The sequence below is a fragment of the Pelophylax lessonae genome (assembly GCF_965119305.1).
Source record: "Pelophylax lessonae genome assembly, chromosome: 13".
NCBI lineage: Eukaryota > Metazoa > Chordata > Amphibia > Anura > Ranidae > Pelophylax > Pelophylax lessonae.
In genome coordinates this window covers 153,578,293-153,602,662 of record NC_138780.1, presented here as the reverse complement: position 1 = coordinate 153,602,662, position 24,370 = coordinate 153,578,293, and the positions used below count along the sequence as shown (strand labels likewise).

Genomic DNA, 24,370 nt, shown 5'->3' with positions numbered 1-24,370 from the left:
CTATTTTTATGTGAGTTGAGGTACATTAACAACTCATTCAAGATGAAAGGACATGAAAATGCGCACTTTGCAACACACTTCTGTATGGTGTGAATGAGCCCTTAAAGAGACACTGTGACAATGCCCATGCAGGACAAAATGATAGTGTCTCTCTAGCACCCTCCTAGATAGTGTGCTAGGAATTAGATAGATAGACTTAGTCTGTGTATTTTATGGGTAAATTTAGTTGCCACACTGCAGTCAGTGTAATGTTTGTTAGGTAAAAGCATAGTTAGCTCACTGTACTCAGTGAAGCTGTGATTGATTAGTTAGGTTTCTCAGTTGCTGCCAATCTGGTGTAATGGCTTGGCTTCCTCTGTATCCACGGAACTGAGAAGTTTCTGGATGATATGCGTGAAGCTATGCAGATGGCATCATGAATATTGATACAGCCCTAGCCTATCCCAGAGAGACAGGCTCTGATGGCATGCTGGGAGACTGTATATTTTCTGTGAGCTCAGGGTCTTTTCCTAGAGTGAATTGGCCCAGCCTGGAGGGACACACTGCCCTTTCTAAGCAGAGTGTCTGCAATGTCTGCTGTCATTAGACCTCAGGTGGGCGACCTGAGGGCCTGGATGCTGAGACCCTGGTGCTAAAGAAAGCTGACTGAGGGGAGGCTGTTTGCAGAAAATCCATTCTGGTATCACCAGAGTACGGTGTTGCTCGGAAGTTGGGAGGTGGCCACCAGTTGTTCCTTGGGCCTTGTGTGAGTACAGACGCTTAAAAAATCTCGGGGACCTTTATGCTTTTTGCTAACCCTCTGGATCTAAAGAAAGTCAGCTGTGGGTCTATTTAAAGGGGATACTGAAGGGCTTTGTCCAGATAATCTCCTACGTAAAGTGACTCTGCTCAGCTTCTACTTCAAAAGAAATACTTAAGTCCTCAAGTGTACAGAGTCCTTGTTTTTGGAGTAGTTCCCTCAACGCTATCCAAGTTCTTAAAAAATTAAAACAACAAAATCAACACTCCTAGACTGGTCATTGAAGAATCGTGTGACTGAGCCTGTGTGCCTGGCTGTGGGGCAAAGCCTGTGGAGAAGGCCTGGACAGCATTCCTGTGGCTCCTACAGGAGTAGTGCTACATCTCTACAAAGCCTCCCTTTGACCTTCTTGTACTCATACGTTGTACACTATACCTACCTTAAACACTTACCTGCACTCCTCCACACCTTCATTGGTCGCAGCTGCCACTGAATTCAGTGACCAGGGAGAAGAGTGACATCACTCTATTGGCTATTGGACAGTACTTGGCCCCTAGGCCCAAACACTGTCATCGGGAAGGTCACATGCTTCCCTGTACCCATATCACCAGGTAGTGCTGGAGAAAGGAGCTTTGCGGTACGATAGTGAAGTAAGTGAGGGAAAATCTCTGCAGTGGCTACACAATAAGCACTAAAAACCGGACAGAGGTCCCAACTCTTCCCCACTTTATCTAAAACTAAAAGGAGGTAATCTGACACCGGAACACCACTGAGTAGTTCTTGATGAACACAGTGGTTTCCAATGGAATATGATCTGTAAAGTATTATATAATTGAAACAATGTAGCAGATTTATTGAGGCACCAAAAATGTCTGTTACAAAAACCCGCATAAAAGAAAACAATAAATAAAATATAAATACACATACAAATATTAAGTATCACACATATAGTCTTTTGATTTATCATTTTGCCTCTACCCCCAGTTAATGGGAATAATATCTGTCCTTCCGTTTGTCTATGATACCGAGCCCACTGTGTGTTGAGCAGTCCTTATCCAAAGGCAGGTCCCGAGAATTGTGGTTATGCGGGTAAGTACTATTGTCACTTTTGGTGTTAAGTGATAATTGTCTTCTCCAAATCCTCATGGCTCTACAGATGTCCTTCCTGACATTTTCACTGACCAAGACGTAAATAAAAGGATCAGCAACACTGTTTACAGTCACAAGACAAAGGAATATAGAATAGATGGTGTACATCTTCTCTTCGAAATCACAGAGGTTTATGTCTTTTAAAAAGAAATAAGCGATTCCTCGTATGAGTAACACCACATGGTATGGAGCAAAACAGATCATGAAAATGATGATAATGGCAATAGCTAAATACTTTACTTTGTTTTTTTGCTGACTGGTAAAGCTGCCACTTGTCTCAATCCTTCGTTTGATGATGTAGTTGGTGTACATCAAGATCAACAAAGGGACCAAGAAGCCAATAATGAACCTGGCAACATAAAAGTAAGCAATGTGTGATGGTACTGGCAAGGTTTCAAAGCAGGTGGTTTGGTTTCCTGTTTGGTCACCGTCACTTAGCCTGAAAACCGGGGAGTGGGTCAATGCCACCACACTGCAGATAGTGACAGTGACGCCAATGGCAATTTTCTGGCGCCGAACCCCTCTGGACTCCAAGGCATATTCCACAGCCATATAACGATCCACCGAGATACAACACAAAAGGAGAATGCTTATGTATATGTTGTTGAAGAATATAAAGCCTGTTATCTTGCATGCCAAGGGGCCCCATTGCCACTCATGACCATTCTGTACATAGAGGATCCAAAGTGGTAGAGTCCCAAGATACATGATTTCGCTTAGGGATAAGCTGAACAGGTAAACCGCCAGAACATTCTTCCTATATATTTGAAGAAGTGTCAACCACAAGGTCAAAATATTAGCTGGTAGGCCAATAGCCAGGACAATGCTGTACATGATTATCACAAAGAACTTGCTGTCATCATATGGTGGATGGCACTTTGGCTCAGGGATTGAGATGTTGGATGAGTTCACCATTGTGAGGTTTAGATTCCCAGAAACATTCATTTTCAGCAACTGGAAAAGAGAACATAACAGAAATTAATATTACACTATCTGAAGTCTCTACAAATCCACTAGAGCTAAAGCCATAAGAAGACCCCCAAATGTCCCTGTACTAAATATTAAACTGTGTGGTTAATGCAAAAGCCTAAGGCCTTATGCACGTTGGGCCAAAACAATTTTGCCTATACAGACATTTGGCATTTTTTTCGTTCAGCATGTAGAAGCAACACTATGTTAGCCTATGCACATTTGGTCGTTTTTAGGCATATTTGTAGAGTAGCATTTACAGGCTAAAAAAAGCCCCCTATCATGGGTCTATTTTTGAGAAGAGCTTTCAGGCACACAAAGAATGCTTGATGAACCTAAGCATGGTGTTTAGGTGTATCAAGCGTTGTTAAGTGTTTTGGGGAACAGCTCTTTTATACGCAAATGTTAGTAACCGCATGTACAATACGCTACATAGGCACAATTTTTATGCTGCTTTATTCTGCCAGCAGTTCTGGTATTTTTCTACTACCCAGTGTGCATAGATACTAAATGTATTGCACTATATTTTAACACTAAAACATATACATTGTAGTTTCCCAATATCAATTAAACCAGACCACCAGATGGCAGCATAAAATCATAAAGGGTTAGAATTTTATTAAAGTGACCCTGTTAGTTACTTAACAATTCCCAAATGAAGGCCCTCTGCAATAGAGAGCTAGGGCTGTTATGCAATAATGTAGGGGTTGATGGACAGAACAATAGCGTGCAGAGGAGGACACAGACATCCAACACTCTCGGAAGTCTCAAACTCTAAAGAGGCTGAGAGAGGCTGCAGGGCCTAAATAAGGAGATGCCTGCCATGTTAGATTTTAGTTTTGATCATTTTTGGTATACCTCTAAGTTTTATTAAATATTGTTATTATAAAGCTGAATCTTCTGGTAGTCTGGTTTGAAGGCTTCGGGAATACAGAATATATTTCTTTTATTTCTGCTGAAATTTAGTGTAGTAGATTAAAACTGATAGATTGCCCAGAGTAGAGAAAATACATATTCAGGAAATATTTAGCAACATGTACACGTATTATAGAGCCCAATGTTTCAACTTGGGTAATAATCAAATACTATGAAGAGCAAATTGCTACCAACAGACTGAGTATAGAAGTCAGTATCAGTATCAGTCAGTAGTTTGTTTGTTGTTTAGACAGCAGCCTCTAAAAAGTAACATCTGATTGATTATGATAGGTTAGTGCACATTACTTATCACAAATTCAGGCTGTACTGCCTTGTCAAATTTTACCTTTCTTTACAAATAAATGATGGTACAAAGTGTCAGACAGACAGCCCCTATAGCCGGTATTCTCCAATATACCATTAATGAGTTCTAATAAGAACCTAAAACTTGTCCACCCCCATGCCTCTCTGTTGGTGTGAAGGTCAGCCTCATAGACAACTGGAGAGGCTCAGGAATCGGGAGGGAGTGGGGCCATGAACACATTTTTGGTTTGGGTTTAGGGGCTTATGGGTTTCTCTACAATAGTGGTCCCCAAACTTTGGCCAAGGGGCCAGATGTGGCCCTTTGCTTGCCTGAATCCTCTGGGCACTATTCCTCCATATGACACTGATGATGGGCCACCATTCCTTCCACTGACACCATCAATGGGACCATGGAGCACTATTTCTCCAGCTGACACCATCAATGGGACACTGCTCCTCCAACTGACAGCAATAATGGGGCACCATTCCTTCCACCGACTCCATCAATGGGACAATGGAGCACTATTACTCCAACTGACATCATCAATGGGACACTGCTCCTCCAACTGACAGCAATAATGGGGCACCATTCCTTCCACCGACTCCATCAATGGGACAATGGAGCACTATTACTCCAACTGACATCATCAATGGGACACTGCTCCTCCAACTGACACCAATAATGGGGCACCATTCCTTCCAATGACTTCATCAATGGGACACTATTCCTCTCATTGATACCAACAATGGAGCACAATTCCTCCCATTGAAACCAATAATGGGACATAGTTTACTCCCACTGCCCCCCCTAAAGTTTGAAGGAAAGTAAACTGGCACTTTGCCTACATAGTTTGGAGACTTCTGCTGTACAACATAACTGAAGAGATCTGCTGACACATCTTTTACATAGTTGCAGTGATAACAGATCCACCTTGATTGTTTGGTCTTCATACAAAAAGGACGATAATGCTATACTAAATTTAATTACCATAAATAACCAAGTATAAAACAACTTTTACTGTTTAGTTGGTTCTGATCTCTGTTTGGTTGCAATGGATAAATGCACATCATTCCCTAAACATAAAAGCTGCAACAAGTTAGAGAGAACAAAATAAAAACAAAAATATTACTGTGCTTGTGTCAACATCATAATATGATAAGCTTCAAACACAGCTTAGATATTTATCACAACCAAGAGTAGAAAAAACATAAAAAAAAAATAATAACTCCGGCCTACGAGTTACATTTCCACGTCATCGCGCTACCCAGTGGTGTATTTAGGTTTTTTGCTGCCCTAGGCCTGACTAAACTCTTGCACCCCCTAATTTAAATATGTCCCACCCCTTCCTATCAAGACCACACCCTTTCCTGTTTAAGACCCCCCTTTATCTGCAAACCACACCCCTTCCTCTTTAGGCTTCACCAACGCAGCGGCTGGTGTGAATGGACCTTAATCTGTGTTGAGAGGCTTTTGCTTGCTTCAAGTAGGTTTTCCATACCTATGCAAGTCTATTGAAATACAAATCAAAAAAACGAAGAGATTTCCAGTCACAACTTACCAACCAGCCAGCGACCAACCGAATTGACCTGTCTAACAGTATGCGTTAAAAACAGGGGTTTGGTTGCACACATTTGCAAATACATGCGTAAGCTGCAGGCCCCGACAAGGCACCCTGTGATCTGCAGTCCCGAACTCTAAAAATTGTAAATTCTACTCTAAATTCAAAAATTAGGGACTGCAGATCACAGGATGCCTTGTCGGGCCTGCAGCTTACGCATGTATTTGCAAATGTGTGCAACCAAACCCCTGTTTTTAACGCATACTGTTAGACAGGTCAATTCGGTTGGTCGCTGGCTGGTTGGTAAGTTGTGACTGGAAATCTCTTCGTTTTTTTGATCTGCGTCTGCCCTTCCAGTGCTCCTTACCACTAAGACCAGTTATAGGTGGAGGCGGTGACCACTTTTTGCACTATTGAAATACAAAACCTGCATTAAGTACAGGTAAATGCAGGTCAGAAGGAGGTCAAGTGCACCTGTCAATGAATTCTGAATGATCACTGAAACATCTCAAAATGATGTCAGAACAAATGCCAGTGCTAAGTGATAACAAAAGCACTTCCAGTGGTGGAAGTGCTCATATTCCCCTGCTAAAATACCCCTAAATGATATCACATTGGGCCAGCAGATAGGGTTGGGCTAAATCCTGATTGTGGATTTTTGGACATACAATGCTGATCAGATAACACAGGTACCGCTCTTGGCTGTCAGTGCCACTTATCACTGGGGATGGGGACCTGCCCAACTACAGTTCCTTTTGAAGGTGGTCATGTGACATTTACAAACCAGTTTAATAGTCAAAGCATTAGGACTTAATCACGCCAAAAATTTCCCCAAAATATGTCAATACACAGACTAAAATATCTTTTACCTGTGAATGTTTAATTACAATACATTTTGATAAATAAAGCAGGATTAACTGGCATTAAGATGTTCCTATAGAGAAAAACCTAAGACAAATCAACAGGTTGCAAAAACCATGAGCAAAAAAAGTATATGTTCCAGCTTTACTTCTCATCCAGAAGACTACAAAAGCCCAGTATGCCGCAGAGGAGGGTAGGCTGAGGATTAGGCTGCTAAGACCTGCTGCCAGTGCCACACTTACTAGTATTGATGGCCACCAGTTGTACTAAGTGCGGCCACTGGTCTGTCAAAACATCAGGCCAGTCATCAGCCGCCAGCCAGTATTATCATACTGGCAGCAGTGCAGCCGCTTTATGGGGTGCCAGACCGTTTTGTCTCCTAGGCCCTGCCACCCGGCCCAGTCCGTCCAATAAGACTGGTGCTTCACACTTACTAGTATTGGCGGCCACCAGTTGTACTAAGTGCGACCGCTGGTCTGTCCAAACATCAGGCCAGTCATCAGCCGCCAGCCAGTATTATCATACTGGCAGCAGTGCAGCCGCTTTATGGGGTGCCAGACCGTTTTGTCTCCTAGGCCCTGCCACCCGGCCCAGTCCGTCCTAAAAAAGACTGGGGCTTCACTAAAAGTGTAGCGCAAGTGTCGGGGACTCCTTTCGTGCAGGAGTCTGGAGAAGGCTGTTTTTTTTATGCGGGTGCGGCTTTTTTGTGGCCCCCCCCCCCCCCCCTGCAAAGTGCCGCCCTTGGCCTGGGCCTTGTTGGCTCTCATCTGATTTTGTGAGTGTTACTCTTCTTTAATAAAATATCAGCTTCTAAGGTTTTACACTATATAGTGTTTTATTTATTTGCATTCTGTTGTGGGAGTTTGTGGTTGCATTGGGGAATGACACCTTCTGTATCCAAGAGCCTTGCTGGAATATGCACACTACCTACATAACCCCACAGTGTATTTGACCTTCTTGATAGGGGATCCTATTCTTCTGGTAAGAACACATCTTATCTGGATTGGTGGTGGTTGGCTTCTGCGATGGAGGGGTGTGATTTATTTAATCTCTGACCACTGGCTACGGGACTCTTCAACTCACATTTTTTCATCATTATTTTTCATCATCTCTTTTTATTTTTCACTATATTTGGAATTTTACATCACTTGCTTTGAGATTTAGGACTTTATTTATCATTGAGCATAATTCGTTTATTATATGTCATTTCATTAGCGCAACACTTTAAGTTAGAGAAAACATTTATGGTAATTCAGCACAAACTATGTGACTTTAGATCCTGGGGATATGGCTCCATCGGGAGTCCTAGTGACTGTAAATACTGTATACTTTTCAGGAGAGATTGGGTAATTGTTATATAGCTGCTTTATGCACTTTATATAGAGAGAAGGTGTAGCAGTTGAGTGATCCTTGGGAAATAGGCACGCTGTTGGACCTTCTACTTTAGTTCACATCCTTGTTTTTTGCCTGTTTTTGCAAAGACTGTCCAGCATACATAGCAGCCATCAGCAGCAAGACTAAACCATGAAATTATTCTATATTACTCGGTGAATTTAGCAAAAAATCCACTGGTTTTCGACTTTCTATAATAAGCCAAGCTATCTGGCATGAGATGTGCTTAACGCTGCTGTCCAGGGGCATTGGCATCACTAGGGAGTAGCAGACAGCACCCGGGTGACACCCACCAGAGGGGTGACACCCAGGGCCAGGAGAGGAGGACCGCACAGGGGCGCGGGGTGGCAACTATCATATGCGGTACATTAAGAGATCCCTCCTCTGGCTCCCCCAGCTGCAGAGCTGTTCAGCGGTTTAAGTCTCTGATTGATGTCTAGGAGCTGGCCCTCTTCCTTCATTGTCACTGGTCAGGACTTGTGAGGGGGCATGGCTAGCCAAGGGGTGATCCCGCCTGTCACTGGGGGACGGGGACGGGGGCCGGCCTCAGGGATGGTTGCGCGGTTCTTCTGGGGCAGAGAGCGACATGGAAATTAAAAAAAAAAGTCTCTAAAACTGCAGTTTTTTTTTTTTTTTTATGCAGCCACTAAACTGTGAGAAATTGGGTAGAAATCTGCTCTGCCCAATTCCTCGCAGTCAAGACAGTGCTACATGAGAAACCAGATATCATCTTGGTCTTTGGCAGCTTTTTTACTTCTATCTTTAGACTTTTCAATAGAAGTAAAAAAGTGCTGTTAGCTGACAAAGATCAAGACAGCATCTGGTTTTTCATAAAACACTGCCCTGATTGTGAGGAATTGGGCAGAGCAGTTTTCACTGTCCTCTGCCCTGCTCTCACCCAGTCCTCTGCGGTCACTCAGTCCTCTGTCCTGCTCTCATTCAGTCCTTTGAAGTCACCCAATCCTCTGCCCTGCTCTCACTCAGTCCTCTGCCCTGCTCTCACCCAGTCCTCTGCGGTCACCCAGTCCTCTGCCCTGCTCTCACTCAGTCCTCTGCGGTCACCCAGTCCTCTGCTCTGCTGTCACTCAGTCCTCTGCCCTGCTCTCACTCAGAGACAGACAGAGGCGCCTCTAAGTGTAGACTTTATGCAACAGGTTTAACAAATAAAATTATGCACTCACGTTAATAAGCATATATTCATGCACATAAAACAAGGTTCCAGTGTGGACAAGTGTACATTATCCGGTCATGGAGATCCGTCCTTGATGTACACTTCCACACTGGAACCTTGTTTTATGGGCATGAATATATGCTTACTAACGTGAGTGCAAAATTTTATTTATTAAACCTGTTGCATAAAGTCTACACTTAGAGGCGCCTCTGTCTGTCTTTGTTTTAGCCCTGTGGAACCCCTGGCTTTTGGTTTCTGGATGGCTGCCCTACATGGTGGACTTTTTCTCCCCCTGTGCCATTAATGACTTTTAACTCCATGGACTTTTGGTTCGATATGTGATCAAGCGCCTGTTAACATTGTGTATTTCTGCTCTCACTCAGTCCCCTGCCCTGCTCTCACCCAGTCCTCTGCGGTCACCCAGTCCTCTGCCCTGCTGTCACTCAGTCCTCTGCCCTGCTCTCACCCAGTCCTCTGCAGTCACCCAGTCCTCTGCCCTGCTTTCACCCAGTCCTCTGCCCTGCTCTTACCCAGTCCTCTGCCCTGCTCTCACCCAGTCCTCTGCAGTCACCCAGTCCTCTGCCATGCTGTCACCCCATCCTCTGCGGTAACCCAGTCCTCTGCCCTGCTCTCACTCAGTCCTCTGCCCTATTCTCCCCCAGTCCTCTGCGGTCATCCAGTCCTCTGCCCTGTTCTCACTCAGTCCTCTGTCCAGGGCCGGACTGGCCTACCAGGATACCGGGAAATTTCCTGGTGGGCCGCTTTAAGATGGGGCCGCTACGGCCGCTTTAAGATGAGGCCGCTGCCGCTTTAAGAAATTGGGCGCTATCGCCGCTTTAAGATGGGGCCGTCCGGCCGCTTGATACGGCCCGCGCTCCGAGTCCCATCCACCTGCCTGGCTGGCTGCCTCTAGTTCCTGTCACGTTGTTGTGGGTACGCCTCATGATTGCCCCGCCTCCTCCTGGCCCAATGCCTCGTCTCATAGGTGGGGGCCTGCAGTATGAGGAGGATCGCCGGATCTCCGTGTGTGCAGGTAAGATGGCTGTGCTGTGCATGGGGACACTTCAATCTGTGGAAGATGCGATCATGCGGAGCCCTTTTGGGGGGGGGGGAGAGATCTTATCTACGTCTAGTGTAGCGATTGCTGGCAGAGCTCAAACAGGAATGCCTGGCCCGAGGTTTGGACGTGAAGGGGAATAAGAGTGACCTGATCAGCAGGCTTCAAACATATCTAGAGAAACACGCTGAAGAAGAGGCCAATGAAGAAGATGTTCTAGGTGATGAAACCAAGGAAGAAGAGCAAAGACTTGTGGATGTTCCTGAGAAGAAAGAGGAACCTTCTAGCAAACCAGGAGAAATAGAAACAGTGACGAAAGTGGTGAAGATAACAAGTGGGATGCCTCATGGTGATAGACTTCAGAAAAGAGCTGAAAGGTTTAATGTTCTTGCCAATTTGGATAGCAAAAAGGCTGCTCGTGCTATACGGTTTGATCTTCCTTCCACTGAGCAGAAAGGGCAGACCACAGGTGTAAAATCTCTGGTTCATGCCGCCCTATGACTGGTGGATTAACAGAGGGGATTTCATATGGTACTAGTGTATCCACCTACATTCTGGTTCCTGGTTTCTGGAGATCCTCTGGAGGTGCCTGACATCTCCTGTACCATGTCTGCACAGCCTCTGACATCTCCTGTACCATGTCCGCACAGCCCCTGACATCTCCTGTACCATGTCCACACAGCCCCTGACATCTCTTGTACCATGTTCGCACAGCCTCTGACATCTCCTGTACCATGTCCGCGCAGCCTCTGACATCTCCTGTACCATGTCTGCACAGCCCCTGACCTCTCCTGTACCATGTCTGCGTAGCCTCTGACATCTCCTGTACAGTGTCCGCGCAGCCTCTGACATCTCCTGTACCATGTCCGCACGGCCCCTGACCTCTCCTGTACCATGTCTGCGCAGCCTCTGACATCTCCTCTACCATGTCCGCGCAGCCTCTGACATCTCCTGTACCATGTCCGCACAGCCCCTGACCTCTCCTGTACCATGTCTGCGCAGCCTCTGACATCTCCTGTACAGTGTCCGCGCAGCCTCTGACATCTCCTGTACCATGTCCGCACGGCCCCTGACCTCTCCTGTACTATGTCTGCGCAGACTCTGACATCTCCTGTACCATGTCCGCGCAGCCTCTGACATCTCCTGTACCATGTCCGCACGGCCCCTGACCTCTCCTGTGCCATGTCTGCGCAGCCTATGACATCTCCTGTACCATGTCTGCGCAGCCTCTGACATCTCCTGTACCATGTCTGCGCAGCCTCTGACATCTCCTGTACCATGTCTGCGCAGCCTCTGACATCTCCTGTACCATGTCTGCACAGCCTCTGACATCTCCTGTACCATATCCGCACAGCCCCTGACATCTCCTGTACCATGTCCGCACAGCCTCTGACATCTCCTGTACCATGTCCGCACAGCCCCTGACATCTCCTGTACCATGTCCACACAGCCCCTGACATCTCCTGTACCATGTCCGCACAGCCCCTGACATCTCCTGTACCATGTCCGCACAGCCTCTGACATCTCCTGTACCATGTCCGCACAGCCCCTGACATCTCCTGTACCATGTCCGCACAGCCCCTGACATCTCCTGTACCATGTCCGCACAGCCTCTGACATCTCCTGTACCATGTCCTCACAGCCTCTGACATCTCCTGTACCATGTCCGCACAGCGATTGACATCTGCTGTACCATGTCCGCACATCCCCTGACATCTCCTGTACCATGTCCGCACAGCCCCTGACATCTCCTGTACCATGTCCACACATCCTATGACATCTCCTGTACCATGTCCACACATCCTCTGACATCTCCTGTACCATGTCCACACATCCTCTGACATCTCCTTTACCATGTCCGCACATCCTCTGACATCTCCTGTACCATGTCCGCACAGCCATTGACATCTCCTGTACCATGTCCGCACAGCCTAAGACGTCTCCTGTTCCATCCAATATGCAGCCTCTGACCATCTGTCCGGTGTTGCTATGCTGTAGCATATATTGCCAGAACATATCTGTTTTATCTATATATAATACACTTTTCAAATGTGCTTTAAAATGCATGTTTTATTCCTTTTATGAACAAGAAAATAATGACGTTATGCTGTTGGGCCGGTATAATAATACTATGGGGCTAGTATGAAATGATTTCCAGGGCTGGTTTTTATTCCCAGTCCGGCCCTGCCTCTGTCCTGCTCTCACCCAGTCATCTACCCTGCTGTCACTCAATCCTCTGCTGTCACCCAGTCCCCTGCCCTGCTGTCACCCAGTCCTCTGCCCTGCTGTCACTCAATCCTCTGCTTTCACCCAGTCCTTTGCCCTGCTCTCACCCAGTCCTCTGCCCTGCTCTCACCCAGTCCTCTGCCCTGCTTTCACTCAGTCCTCTGCCCTGCTGTCACTCAATCTTCTGCTGTCACCCAGTCCTCTGCCCTGCTGTCACCCAGTCCTCTGCCCTGCTGTCACTCAATCCCCTGCTGTCACCCAGTCCTCTGTCCTGCTGTCACCCAGTCCTCTGCCCTGCTGTCACTCAATCCCCTGCTGTCACCCAGTCCTCTGCCCTGCTGTCACTCAATCCTCTGCTGTCACCCAGTCCTCTGCTGTTACCCAGTCCTCTGCCCTGCTGTCACCTAGTCCTTTGCCCTGCTGTCACCCAGTCCTCTGCCCTGCTGTCACCCAGTCCTCTGCTGTCGCCTAGTCTTCTAATTAAGGTAATGCCTCGCCTACAGCAGCTTCTGGACACACAGAAAAAAGTGTCCATAAAATGATTTTTTTTTTTTTTAAATGTTGGAAACTAAGTTAGCTATGTCTGGCAGTTCAATGAAGGGGCAACAAACATCACAGGGGATATAGACAGAGCTGGTGCGAGACTATTTTGCGTCCTTTCTATATTGAATAGAGGTATAGAGTTTTTATTTGGCCGCGGGGAAGCTGGTCCTGCCTAGGCTGCAAAATAATCTAGCACCGGCTCAGCTTCATATCCAGAGGTTGTCTTTGGGAAATAGAGGTATGAGTGCTGCCAGCATTGCTGCAGAGGTTTGAAGGGGTGGGGGGTCAGCCTGTCAGTGCTCAGACCATACGCTGCTTACTGCATTAAATTGGTCTGCTGTCCCAGAAGGAAGCCTCTTCTAAAGATGATGCATAAAAAAGCCTGCAAGCAGTTTGCTGAAGACAAGCAGACTAAGGACATGGATTACTAGAACCATGTCCTGTGGTCTGATTAGACCAAGATAAACGTATTTGGTTCGGATGGTGTCAAGCGTGTGTGGCGGCAACCAGGTGAGGAGTACAAAGACAAGTTTTTCTTGCCCACAGTCAAGCATGATGGTGGGAGTGTCATGGTCTGTGGCTGCATAAGTGCTGCCGGAACTGAGAAACCACACTTCATTGAGGGAACCATGAATGCCAACATGTACTGTGACATACTAAAGCAGAGCATGATCCCCTCCCTTTGGAGACTGGGCCGCAGGGCAGTATTCCAACATGATAACGACTGCAAACATACATCCAAGATGACCATTGCTTTGCTAAAGAAGCAGAGGGTAAAAGTGTTGTACTGGCCAAGCATGTCTCCAGACCTAAACCCTATGCATCTGTGGGGCATTCTCAAATGGAAGGTGGAGGAGTGCAAGGTCTCTAACATCCAACAGCTCCATGATGTCGTTGTTGAGGAGTGGAAGGGGACTCCAGTGGCAACCTGTGAAGCTCTAGTGAACGCTATGCTCAAGAGGGTAAAGGTAGCGCTGGAAAATAACATTGACCACACAAAATTTTGACACTTTGTGCCCAGTTTGGTCATTTCCACTTAGGGGTGTACTCACTTTTGTTGCCAGAGTTTTAGACATTTATGGAAGTGTGTTGAGTTATTTTGAGGGGACAGTAAATTTACACTGTTATACAAGCTGTACACTCACTACTTTACATTGTAGCAAAGTATCATTTCTTCAGTGTAGTCACATGAAAAGATACAATAAAATATTTACAAAAATGTGAGGGGTGTACTCACTTTTGTGAGATACTGTAAGTACCATCTTGTCAAAACCTTAAACGCAGATTCAAGAGTGGTGATGTTAATTGTGCAAGTAGCCATAGTAATCCAGGTGTCTCACAGTCTTCAGACTTTTTAGCATGTTTTATGTCTTCTTCCCATTTAGTAACATACAGTAAGTGTGCATTGTAGGTAATAGTAGTTGATTAAGTGGATGTAAACCCCATTCATGAAATTTGACCTGGGCACATATATCTGTAATGTTTACTTATCTCTCTCCAAAGCCCTAAGTCCTGTGATTTTCTGCTGCTACGTTCCTCTGTTATCAGCATGATAACTGACAAGTTCTCTGACACTGGAGATAAAAGCAGCTAAAAATTAGTATCAGGGTGGGTGCACAGAGATTAATTAGCAGAGAGCTGGTCTAGTCACAGCTCAGCTCTGCAAGTATCTTCGTTCTTCTGCCTATGTGGAGGGGGTGGGGGTGTGTGCCTTCCCTCCAATCAGCTGTCACACAGTGTATGCCTAGACTCCACACCCACAGCTGAAACAGGAAGAACACATTCTAACAGGATTTGCACTTTCTAAAGAGTATAGCAATCTGAATACAGCAGATATACAAGTAACATTTATGTAGGGAGATTTGTTTCATCTCTGTGTATTATCTGGAGCTATTCACTTCACTGGGTATATGTGAGGGTTTACATCCGCTTTAAGTTAGAATAAACTATAGAGATAAATTTGGGTGCTAAAGGGGTGTAGTTACTGATATAATCAAAAGTAGATATATGTTATTTTTTATTTTGCTCACAGTTTTATTTAAATTTTATTGTATTAGTGATTGAAACAGGTATTTAAATTCTTCATTTATCATGGCTATTTTAGTAGAGTTAAAGTAAGACACTTTGGTGTCAGACATTTGTGTTTATCGTTAATAGAAACACCATGAAAGGAAAAAAAAAATCAAAACCGCGACTGGTATATTTTCATGCTTTGAAACTAATTTGTTCAAGCCATGTTATATACAGTACGTGCTGAAGCAACCACAGCATTGGGTGGGTGGGGGGTTGGGGGTTAATAGAGACATAGCAGACTATCATGACTATCTAAGGAACTTGAAATACAGCAAATGTGAATGGCAGAACAGCACAGCAAAAAGCATAGGGGACAGTTGACAACAATTTACTGGTAATTGAATGTGTTTAAAAATGACTGGGTCAGCATATGTAAAACGGGCCATATTATAGATATAGTGACCTGGATTTTCCAGTGAAGAATAGAAAAATCCAGCTGATGAAGGTGTTTTCTAACCAGATTCCCTTTACCTCCTCTCTAGGTGAAAGGTATCAGACAGAACAGAAGGTGGAAGAGATCTTCCCATAAAGGTCATACAGAAAACCCCCCTCCATCCCTGGGGTTGTGTTCCAGACCCACCCGCAATAAGTGAAAATATGCAAAATAGAAATACCCTATTTAACCACTTCAATACCGGGCACTTTCACCCCCTTCCTGCCCAGGCCAATTTTTAGCTTTTAGCGCTGTTGCAATTTGAATGACAATTGCGTGGTCATGCAACACTGAACCTAAACCAAATTTATATCATTTTCCCCCCACAAATAGAGCTTTCTTTTGGGGGTATTTGATCACTGCAAGGTTTTTTCTTTTTTGCTAAACAAATAAAAAAAGACCAAAAGTTTGAAAAATATGAAGCATTGGTGGGCACTGATAAGTGGCACTGCTGGGCACTAATAGGCAGCATTGATGGGCACTGATAGATGGCATTGATGGGCACTGATAGGTGGCACTGATGGGCACTGCTAGGCGGCACTGCTCGGCACTGATGGGCGGCACTAATCAGCACTGATGGGCGACACTGATGGGCACTAACAGGCGGCACTGATGGGCAATAATGGGCACTGGTGGGCAGCACTGATAGATGGCATGATGGGCACTGGTGGGCAGCACTGATGGGGAGGGCAATGGTGGGCAGCACTGATGGGGAGGGCACTGCCGGGCTCCCTGAGCCATGATTGCCATCCCTGGGGTCATGGGTGGGCATCCCTGGGGTCATGGGTGGGTATCCCTGGTGGTTCTAGTGGCACCCCCCCAAGGGTCTGCACTGGTAATCAATGTTCTGATTATCAGTGCAGACCCCCCCCCCCGCAGATCGGGTCTCCTCTACTCGGTCAACTCCTCTACTCGATCAACGGCTCTTCCTGTGTACTATGTGACCAGCTGTGATTGGACACAGCTGGTCACATGGTAATGAGCGCATTATCCTGCCACAATCATATGACGTCCAGTCAGGATAATGCAACCACCTTCCCGCCGTCATTTGCCTATAGGGCAGGTGGGAAGTGGATAAATACACCCTAGGCATGTTTTTAGAACTTTCACTGTACTTTTTAAAGCATTTTAAGGTCTTTAAACACACTTTTTAAACAAAATAAACACATGTAAACACATAAAAGATACTGAGAGACAGAGCAAGAGCAATGGGAAACACACAAATATTTAATTAACAATGATTTAATTAATAAAACAATATTAATAGACCTTACAGAAAAAAAAAAGCAAAATACCGGGACCGCAAAAAACTGACCCGCGATATAACGGGGGTTTACTGTAGGCCCATTTTTTTTAAACCTTCATCTGTACCTACATTACCAACTGAATTGTCTGCCTTCTTCCTTTACTAAATTATTTTTAATACAAAACTACAGGTGCTCTATAACCACTTCAGCCCCAGATGGTTTTACCCCCTTCATGACCAAGCCATTTTTTTGCAATACGGCACTGCGTTATTTTAACTGACAATTGCGCGGTCGTGTGGCACTGTACTCAAATCAAATTGATGTATTTTTTTCCCCCCCATAAAACGGAAAATTTATATCAAATACTTACCGTAATTTTCCTTTCCTGATGGACTCCATGGCAGCCTACGTGTGGGTTAGTCCCGCCTCCTCCTACCTCATAGGACCCTACTCCCATAAATTTCACTCTGCCCCAGAGACCATGTTCCATAAAATAGTCTCCTCCGGCAGATGGGTGGGGACTCCGGCTGCCATGGAGTCCATCAGGAAAGGAAAATTACGGTAAGTATTTGATATAAATTTTCCGTTTTCCTGACAGACTCCATGGCAGCCTACGTGTGGGAAATAACTAGCCAAACACACCAGGGTGGGCAATCTGCTGTTCAAAAGAAATTTAATTTGCACCATCAACTGATAGTATCCGCAAAACAAAATCAACAGATGATAAAGAAGCTGGCTCGACACAATAATGAGCCATGAAAGTGTGAATTGAGGACCATGAGGCCGCTTTGCATACAACTTCAGGAGCCACATGACGAAACGCTGCCCAAGAAGTCGACATTCCTCTTGTAGAATGCGCTGTCACCGCCTCCGGGGGAGCCAACCTTTAGCTCTATAGGCCCATTGAATGGACTGGACAATCCAAGTTTGCGATCGTTCTAGACGAAGCACGCAAGCCTTTATTCTTCCCATAGAACAGGACAAACAAATAATCCGAATGGCGGAAATGAGATGTGGCTTCCAGATATAGTTTCAGAATTTGCCCTACATCCAGTGGATGAGTCGCAGAGTCAGAGGATTTGAATGTTGGCAAGACAATTTCCTGATTTTCATGAAAAATAGAGGATACTTTTGGATGCGAATCCAACATGGGAATCAGAACCACCCAATCTGGGAAAAACGACAAAAAGGGTTCTTTGCATCCCAAAGCTCCTAGCTCAGAGACCCTTTTTAATGAGGCGACTGCCACCAGTAACGCTACTATAAGAGACAATTCTTTGATGGAGAGTTGAACCAGGTTATCTCTTCTGAGGTCTGCAAAGAAATCCAGAACAAGTGGAAGATCCCACTTAGGGAATATGGGCTTCCTTTGTGGTCTGAGCCTAGAAGCTCCTCTGGAAAATTGCCTCACTAGAGGATGCTTTGCCCAGGATGTTCCTGTGAAAGCCGAGATAGCCGACACTTGAACTTGAAGAGAACTGACTGATAAAGGCAGATCCAGGCCAGATGGTAGAAAACTCAAAATGTGTTGAACCTTTGGAGTGCCTTGCACATCCATATTTCCGGAGATATGAGACATGAACTTCTTCCATATCCTTTTGTAGACTATTTGTTCCAGCTCTTCTCGCATTCAACAGTGTGGAGATAGCTCCACTTGGACACCCTAATGCCTCCAGCCTTTCCCTTTCAAAAACCAGGCCATCAGGTGCAGATGGGCCGGGCAAGGGTGTAGCACCGTTCCCTGAGAAAGGAGATCCTGCCTGGAAGGTAGTGGGACTGGCTCGCGAAAGCTCAGCTGTAGCAGCATCGGAAACCAGGGCCTGTTCGGCCAATATGGGGCTATCACAAGAGCCTCCACTTCTTCCGACCTGAGTCTCATCAGGAATCGAAGGAGGACTGGAACTGGTGGGAAGGCGTAAGCCTTGTGAAACCTCCACTGCTCTGTTAGGGCATCCACCCCGAAAGCTTGTGGGCATTTGAATCTCGTGTAGTACTTCTCCAACTTGAAGTTGCACGGGGAAGCGAAACAGATCCACTTCCGGAAGGAACCCTAGGAATTTTAGCCACTGAAACACATCGGCATGAAGACTCCACTCGTTGTCCATGGAGACTCGTGATAGAAAATCCGCCTGGATGTTCTGTGTCCCTGGCAGAAAAACCGCAGTGAGGTTGGATAAGTATTTCTGAGCCCAGACCATTATTGGCTCGACTTCTCTCAATAAAGAGTGACTGCGAGTTCCCCCTTGACGCTTTATATACGACACTGCCGTCGTATTGTCCAGCCTCAGGAGGACAGATGTTCCTACTGTAAGGTGATGAAATGCTTGGAGAGCTCGAAACGCTGCTCGAAGCTCCAGAATGTTCGAAACTTCCCTGTGTAACCGAGGATTCCATTTGCCCTGGGCTATCTCTGATAGGCAGTGAGCGCCCCAACCTGTGTTGCTTGCGTCCGTGGTTATCGTGACCCAAGAGATGGGAAGGATAGAATGGCAATTGAGTAGATTCCTCTTCTGCAACCACCACAGGAGACTGTGCCGCATTACTGGGGAAATCCAAATCAGATGATCCATGTCGCCTGGGCACCATTGGCGAAGAAATCCTGTTTGAAAAGGACGCATCCTCCATTGAGCCCATTTCACCATAGGTGTCGTGGCCACCATAGTACCTATTATTTTGAGGCACTGTGAGACATGGCCAGCTGTACTCTATCTCTGATAATCAGGATTTTCTCTAGAGGCAAGGAGATGGTGCCCTTGACTGTATTGAATTGAGCCCCGAGAAAAATTAGTTCCTGTGTGGGCTCCAGATGGCTCTTTTCCAAGTTTAGCAACCAGCCGAACTCGAGAAGAGTCTCCGTGACTAGATCTCTGTGAACCAGGAGTTGCTCTCGATCTTGCGACAGAAGTAGTAAGTTGTCTAAATAATGGTGAAGACGCACTCCCTTGATTCTGATCAGGGCTACCACAGCCAAAAAGAGTTTTGAAAATACTTGAGGAGATGTTGTGAGCCCGAATGGGAGACATGTAAACTGAAGATGGTGTTGATCCACAGCAAACCGCAGGTATTTCTGGAACTCTGTTGCTATAGGCACATGGAAATATGCATCCTTCAAGTCTATTGACACAAGCCAATCTCCTGGCTGAACCGCCTGGCGGATTGTCAATAGTGTCTCCATTTTGAATTTTCCCTTTTTTATAAAGGAGTTTAGATGTGTGAGGTCTATGACCGGTCTCCAGGAGCCGTTCTTCTTCATTACTAAGAAGAGTGGAGAATAGAGGCCTAGAAACCTCTCTTTGGCTGGTACTGGAACTACTGCGCCTTGAAGCAGCAGCGCATCTACGTATGCCGAAAGGATTTGCCTTTCTTCTTCCGACCGTGGAAGAGCTGTGGGAAGGAACTTGAGGATAGGTGGACTGCAGAACGACCAAGTGTGTCCTGTAGAGATTGTCCTGATGACCCAAAAATATTTTATTGAGGCTGCCCAGACGTGTCGAAACCAGAGAAGGCGAGCACCGACCTGAACCGTCTGGACAGGCCCAACATCAAAAGGACTTAGCCGCTTCCCGGCTACTAGAAGAGGCTCCTTTGGAAGCCTTTTGGTTTGAAGATGGATTTTTCCTCCATGTTTTCCGGAATTCACGATCAGGTCTGTAACTTCGAGCATCCTTCGCTCTATCCGAAGATTGTCTGGACTGTGTCCTTCTATGACCCAGCAGACGACGATCCTGCGGGAGGAACCCCGACTTACGGCCCGTGGCCCGTGAAATAGCGCTCTCCAGCTTGTTCCCGAACAAGGAAGACCCTTCGAATGGAATACGGCACCAAGCCTGCTTGGAGAAAGGATCAGCCAGCCAGGGGCGCAGCCATAGAGCCCGTTTAGCTGTCACTGAAGAGAGCATTGCCTCGGGCCACCAGACGAATAATATCTGGGGAAGCCTCCCCCAGAAAAGAAGCCGCCACTCTGAGCTCATTCACTGCTGAAGCTCTGGCTACTTCTTCTGATACAGGCCTTAGATCCAAATCCACCTCTATTGTCCAGGCCTCCATGGCCTTGGATAAAGCCGCAATGGCTAGGGCTGGCTTACAAGCCATTCCAGCAGACACATAAATCTTCTTAAGGTCAGTGTCGATTCTTCTTTCCAGCCCATCTTTAAAAGACACTGTGTCTTTGAGTGGAAGAGTGACGTGCCTCGCTAATCTCATGAGGGCGGCGTCCACTAGGGGCGCTGACTCCAGGTGCTTCACATACTCACTCTTGAATGGGTACATCCTGGAAACTTTGGATACCAGAGAATTTTTCCTCTCTGCACATCCCTACTCATCCGAGATAATTTCACCAAGTTCACCTAAAAAGGGAAAGATATGGCGCTCTTTCTTTAGGTGCTTGAAGTACCTTCTTTGTTTAGATGGTGACTCTACTGGCTCCTCCCACTTTAGGGCTCCCTTTACTGCCTTAACCAGGGTAGGGACCAAGGCAAAATCAAAGCCTGTGCCAGGAGTATCCGATTCGTCCTCACTATCCGAGGAGTTGAAGCCGGAAATGCTCTGCTGAGAAGGGCCGGGAGTACTGAGGCTATCCCTAACAGGGATGTCTGCCATACCAGCCGAGGAGCTACAGGTGCTGTCAACCTCCAGGTTTTGTAGGGATTCTTGGACCACCCGTCTAACCAGGGATTCCACCTGCTGGTTATCATTCCCCCTTTCTCTAGAGGCATGGGCAAAACATGCATCGCATATTGATTTGCCATCAGAAACACGTGCTGCACAACCCCAGCAAGATCTTCTATCAGGGTGTCTTTGTGCTGATGCAACAGTGGAGCCTTCCTTGTGATGTTTGGTAGAAGACTTGTGGCGACTAGTGCCAGGAGAAGTGTGATGACGTTGTGACCTAGTAAGGTCCTTATCTTTGCGTGCTTTAGTTTGTTTATCAGACCTAGAAGGGCTAAGAGAAAAGGGAAAAATTACCCCTACTGCCCTAAATCCGAACCGTACAGGGATAGGTAAAAATAATACCACTCTTACCTGTAGAGTAAGGGTTGGCCACTGGGGGGCGGTGAAGTATCCATACTGCTCTTAACAGGAAGACTAATAAACACAGGAATAAGGAAGTGCTGCATACACAGACTGCACACAGACATCCAACAGGATTAAGCTTACCACTAGCAGAGAACGATCAAACACAGGGAAGCCGCCGCATATGCCCGCAGTACAATCCCAATGTGATCCACTGTGACAGCAGTTTTAAATCTGCCGCCAGATGATGACGTCACCGCCCCCCTGTGACAGACAGCATCCGTGCGCATGTGTGAGCACGAACAGCCCCTCCACTGCGCCAGCACCGCCCCCAGACACCCAGCGGTGACCCGGAAGCTGCGCTGGGACACAGGAAGAGCCGGGGCCGCAAGATGAAACGCACCTGCGTTCCAAAACACAGCAAGACAAAATACATATACAAAAAATTGCTGCCATACGTTACCAAGCACGCTCCGAACCACGGTCTGACCTAGGACACGAAAACCTCCAGTGCATCGATTCGGGGTGTATTAATGGGCCTCCCGCTAGTAGCTAGGACGACTGGCCGTATTCAGCTTGCCCGCCAGTGGCCAGGCTTTATGCTTCTCCAATGCATGGGATTGCACACCCGTGTCCTACCCCGCTAGTAGCTAGGGCGTACTGGACTCTTCGGGAATTCAGCCTGGAATCGATCGTGTAAATCACCAGGAAATAGACCGAAAATCTTCATGAGGTAAGACTTGATATCCATCCAACAGGAGGACAAAAAAGGAACATGGTCTCTGGGGCAGAGTGAAATTTATGGGAGTAGGGTCCTATGAGGTAGGAGGAGGCGGGACTAACCCACACGTAGGCTGCCATGGAGTCTGTCAGGAAATAGACCTTTCTTTTTGTGGTATTTGATCACCTCTGCAGTTTTTATTTAAACAAAGAAAGAGTGACAATTTTGAGGAAAAAAAAAATATATATTTTTTTATGTTATGCTATACAACACATCCAATAAGAAAATGGAAAAAATCGAATTATATTTTTTCGTTAAAGAAATCCCAATGAGGGTATATTGATTGGTTTGCGCAAAAGTTATTACATCTACAAACGATTAGATAGTTTAATGGAATTTTTATTTATTTATTTTTTCACTAGTAATGGCGGCAATCAGCGTTTTTTGGTGGGACTGCGACATTACTGCGGACAAATCGAACACAAAACTGACACTTTTGACACTTTTTTTGGGGACCAATGACACCAATACAGTGATCAGTGCTTAAAATATGCACTATCACTGTACTAATGACACTGCCAGGGAAGGGGTGAACATCAGGGGCGATCAAAGGATTAAGTGTGTCCCTAGGGGTGCTTGCTAACTGTGGGGGGGGGGGGTTGCTCTGTCTGCGGGAAGACAGAGATCCGTGTTCTTGCTTAACAGGAACACAAGATCTCCTTCTTCTTTCCCTGTCAGAACAGCGATCTGCCTTGTTTACCTAGGCATATCGCCGTTCTGCCGCTCTGGGGCATGATCGCAGGAGGCCGGCGGACATTGGTTCCGCAGGACCCACTGATTGGCATCCCCTGTGTCCAATCAGTGTGCGATCGTGCCTTCGGTGGCGCACGCAACCCAGTGGCTATTACACGAAATGATGTACAGGTACGTGATTTCACACAATAGAGCCGACCTGCCATTGTAAATATGCAGAAGGCAGTTGGCAAGTGACTAAAGCCCAACTCCATGATCACCCCTAATTAAACCTCCTACCCACAGCAGTCTTTTAAAAAAATAAGTATACATACCTTTTTTCCATGTGCCTCCAGCCCTGTCAGTTTTCTTCACCATCTTCTTTCTAAGGTGGTTGACAGATCCTGAATTTTGTTGTGAGTCCAAGGTGGTGGTGGGGTGGACCTTGCTGCCCTCTACACCCTGGACTCATAGGAAGCAAGTTGAATGGTGCTGGGCCTCATTCAATCTGCAAGGGGAACAATGCTGGAGTGGGTGATTCTGAATGGGACAAGGTCAGAGATAGGTGGATTAAAGCCGTAGCCGCCTGGCTAACTTTGTTCATTGGTTGTCCAAGCTGGACTTTAAAAGGGTTGAGTTTACAACCTTGAAGACCCAGCCTTCTCTGGCACTTTTTGTTTACAATTTTAAATCACTATTTTTTTTGCTAGAAAACACCCAAACATTATATATATATATATTTTTTAGAAGAGACCCTAGAGAAGAAAATGGCGATCGTTGCAATTCTTTATGTCACACGGTATTTGCACAACGGTTTTTCAAACACAATATAAAAAAAAAAATAATTTAAATTAAAGATTAATTTTATTTTTTTATTTTTACACTGTCCCTATAATTGTTTTTTATTTTTTTATCACTTTTATTTCTATTACAAGAAATGTTAACATGCCTTGTAATAGAAATAAGGATGACAGGCCTTTTTTTATGGAGAGATCTGGGGTCAAAAAAGAACCCAAGGCTCTCCTTTACCTTTAACCACTTAAGCCCCGGAGGATTTGGCTGCTCAAAGACCAGGCCCTTTTTTGCGATTTGAAATTGATGTCCTTTTTTTCCCCACAAACAGAGCTTTCTTTTGGTGGTATTTGATCACCTCTGCGATTTTTCCTTTTTGCGCTATAAACAAAAAAAGAGTGACAATTTTGAAAAAATAACAATATTTTTCACATTTTTTTATATGAAATTCTCAAAATAAAAAAAGTTAAAATTA

General features: G+C 45.8%; 1 protein-coding gene across 1 annotated transcript in view; it reads right to left on the bottom strand.

The window, feature by feature from the left end:
• Positions 1–1,546: 1,546 nt before the first annotated feature.
• Positions 1,547–24,370, bottom strand: part of GPR132 (G protein-coupled receptor 132) — an 88,064-nt gene continuing 65,240 nt past the window's right edge. The window contains exon 2 of the mRNA XM_082275279.1: positions 1,547–2,842. Within this exon, the coding sequence (XP_082131405.1) occupies positions 1,724–2,833 (1,110 nt within the window). The 5' untranslated portion in view covers positions 2,834–2,842 and the 3' untranslated portion in view covers positions 1,547–1,723. The remainder of the gene's footprint in view (positions 2,843–24,370) is intronic.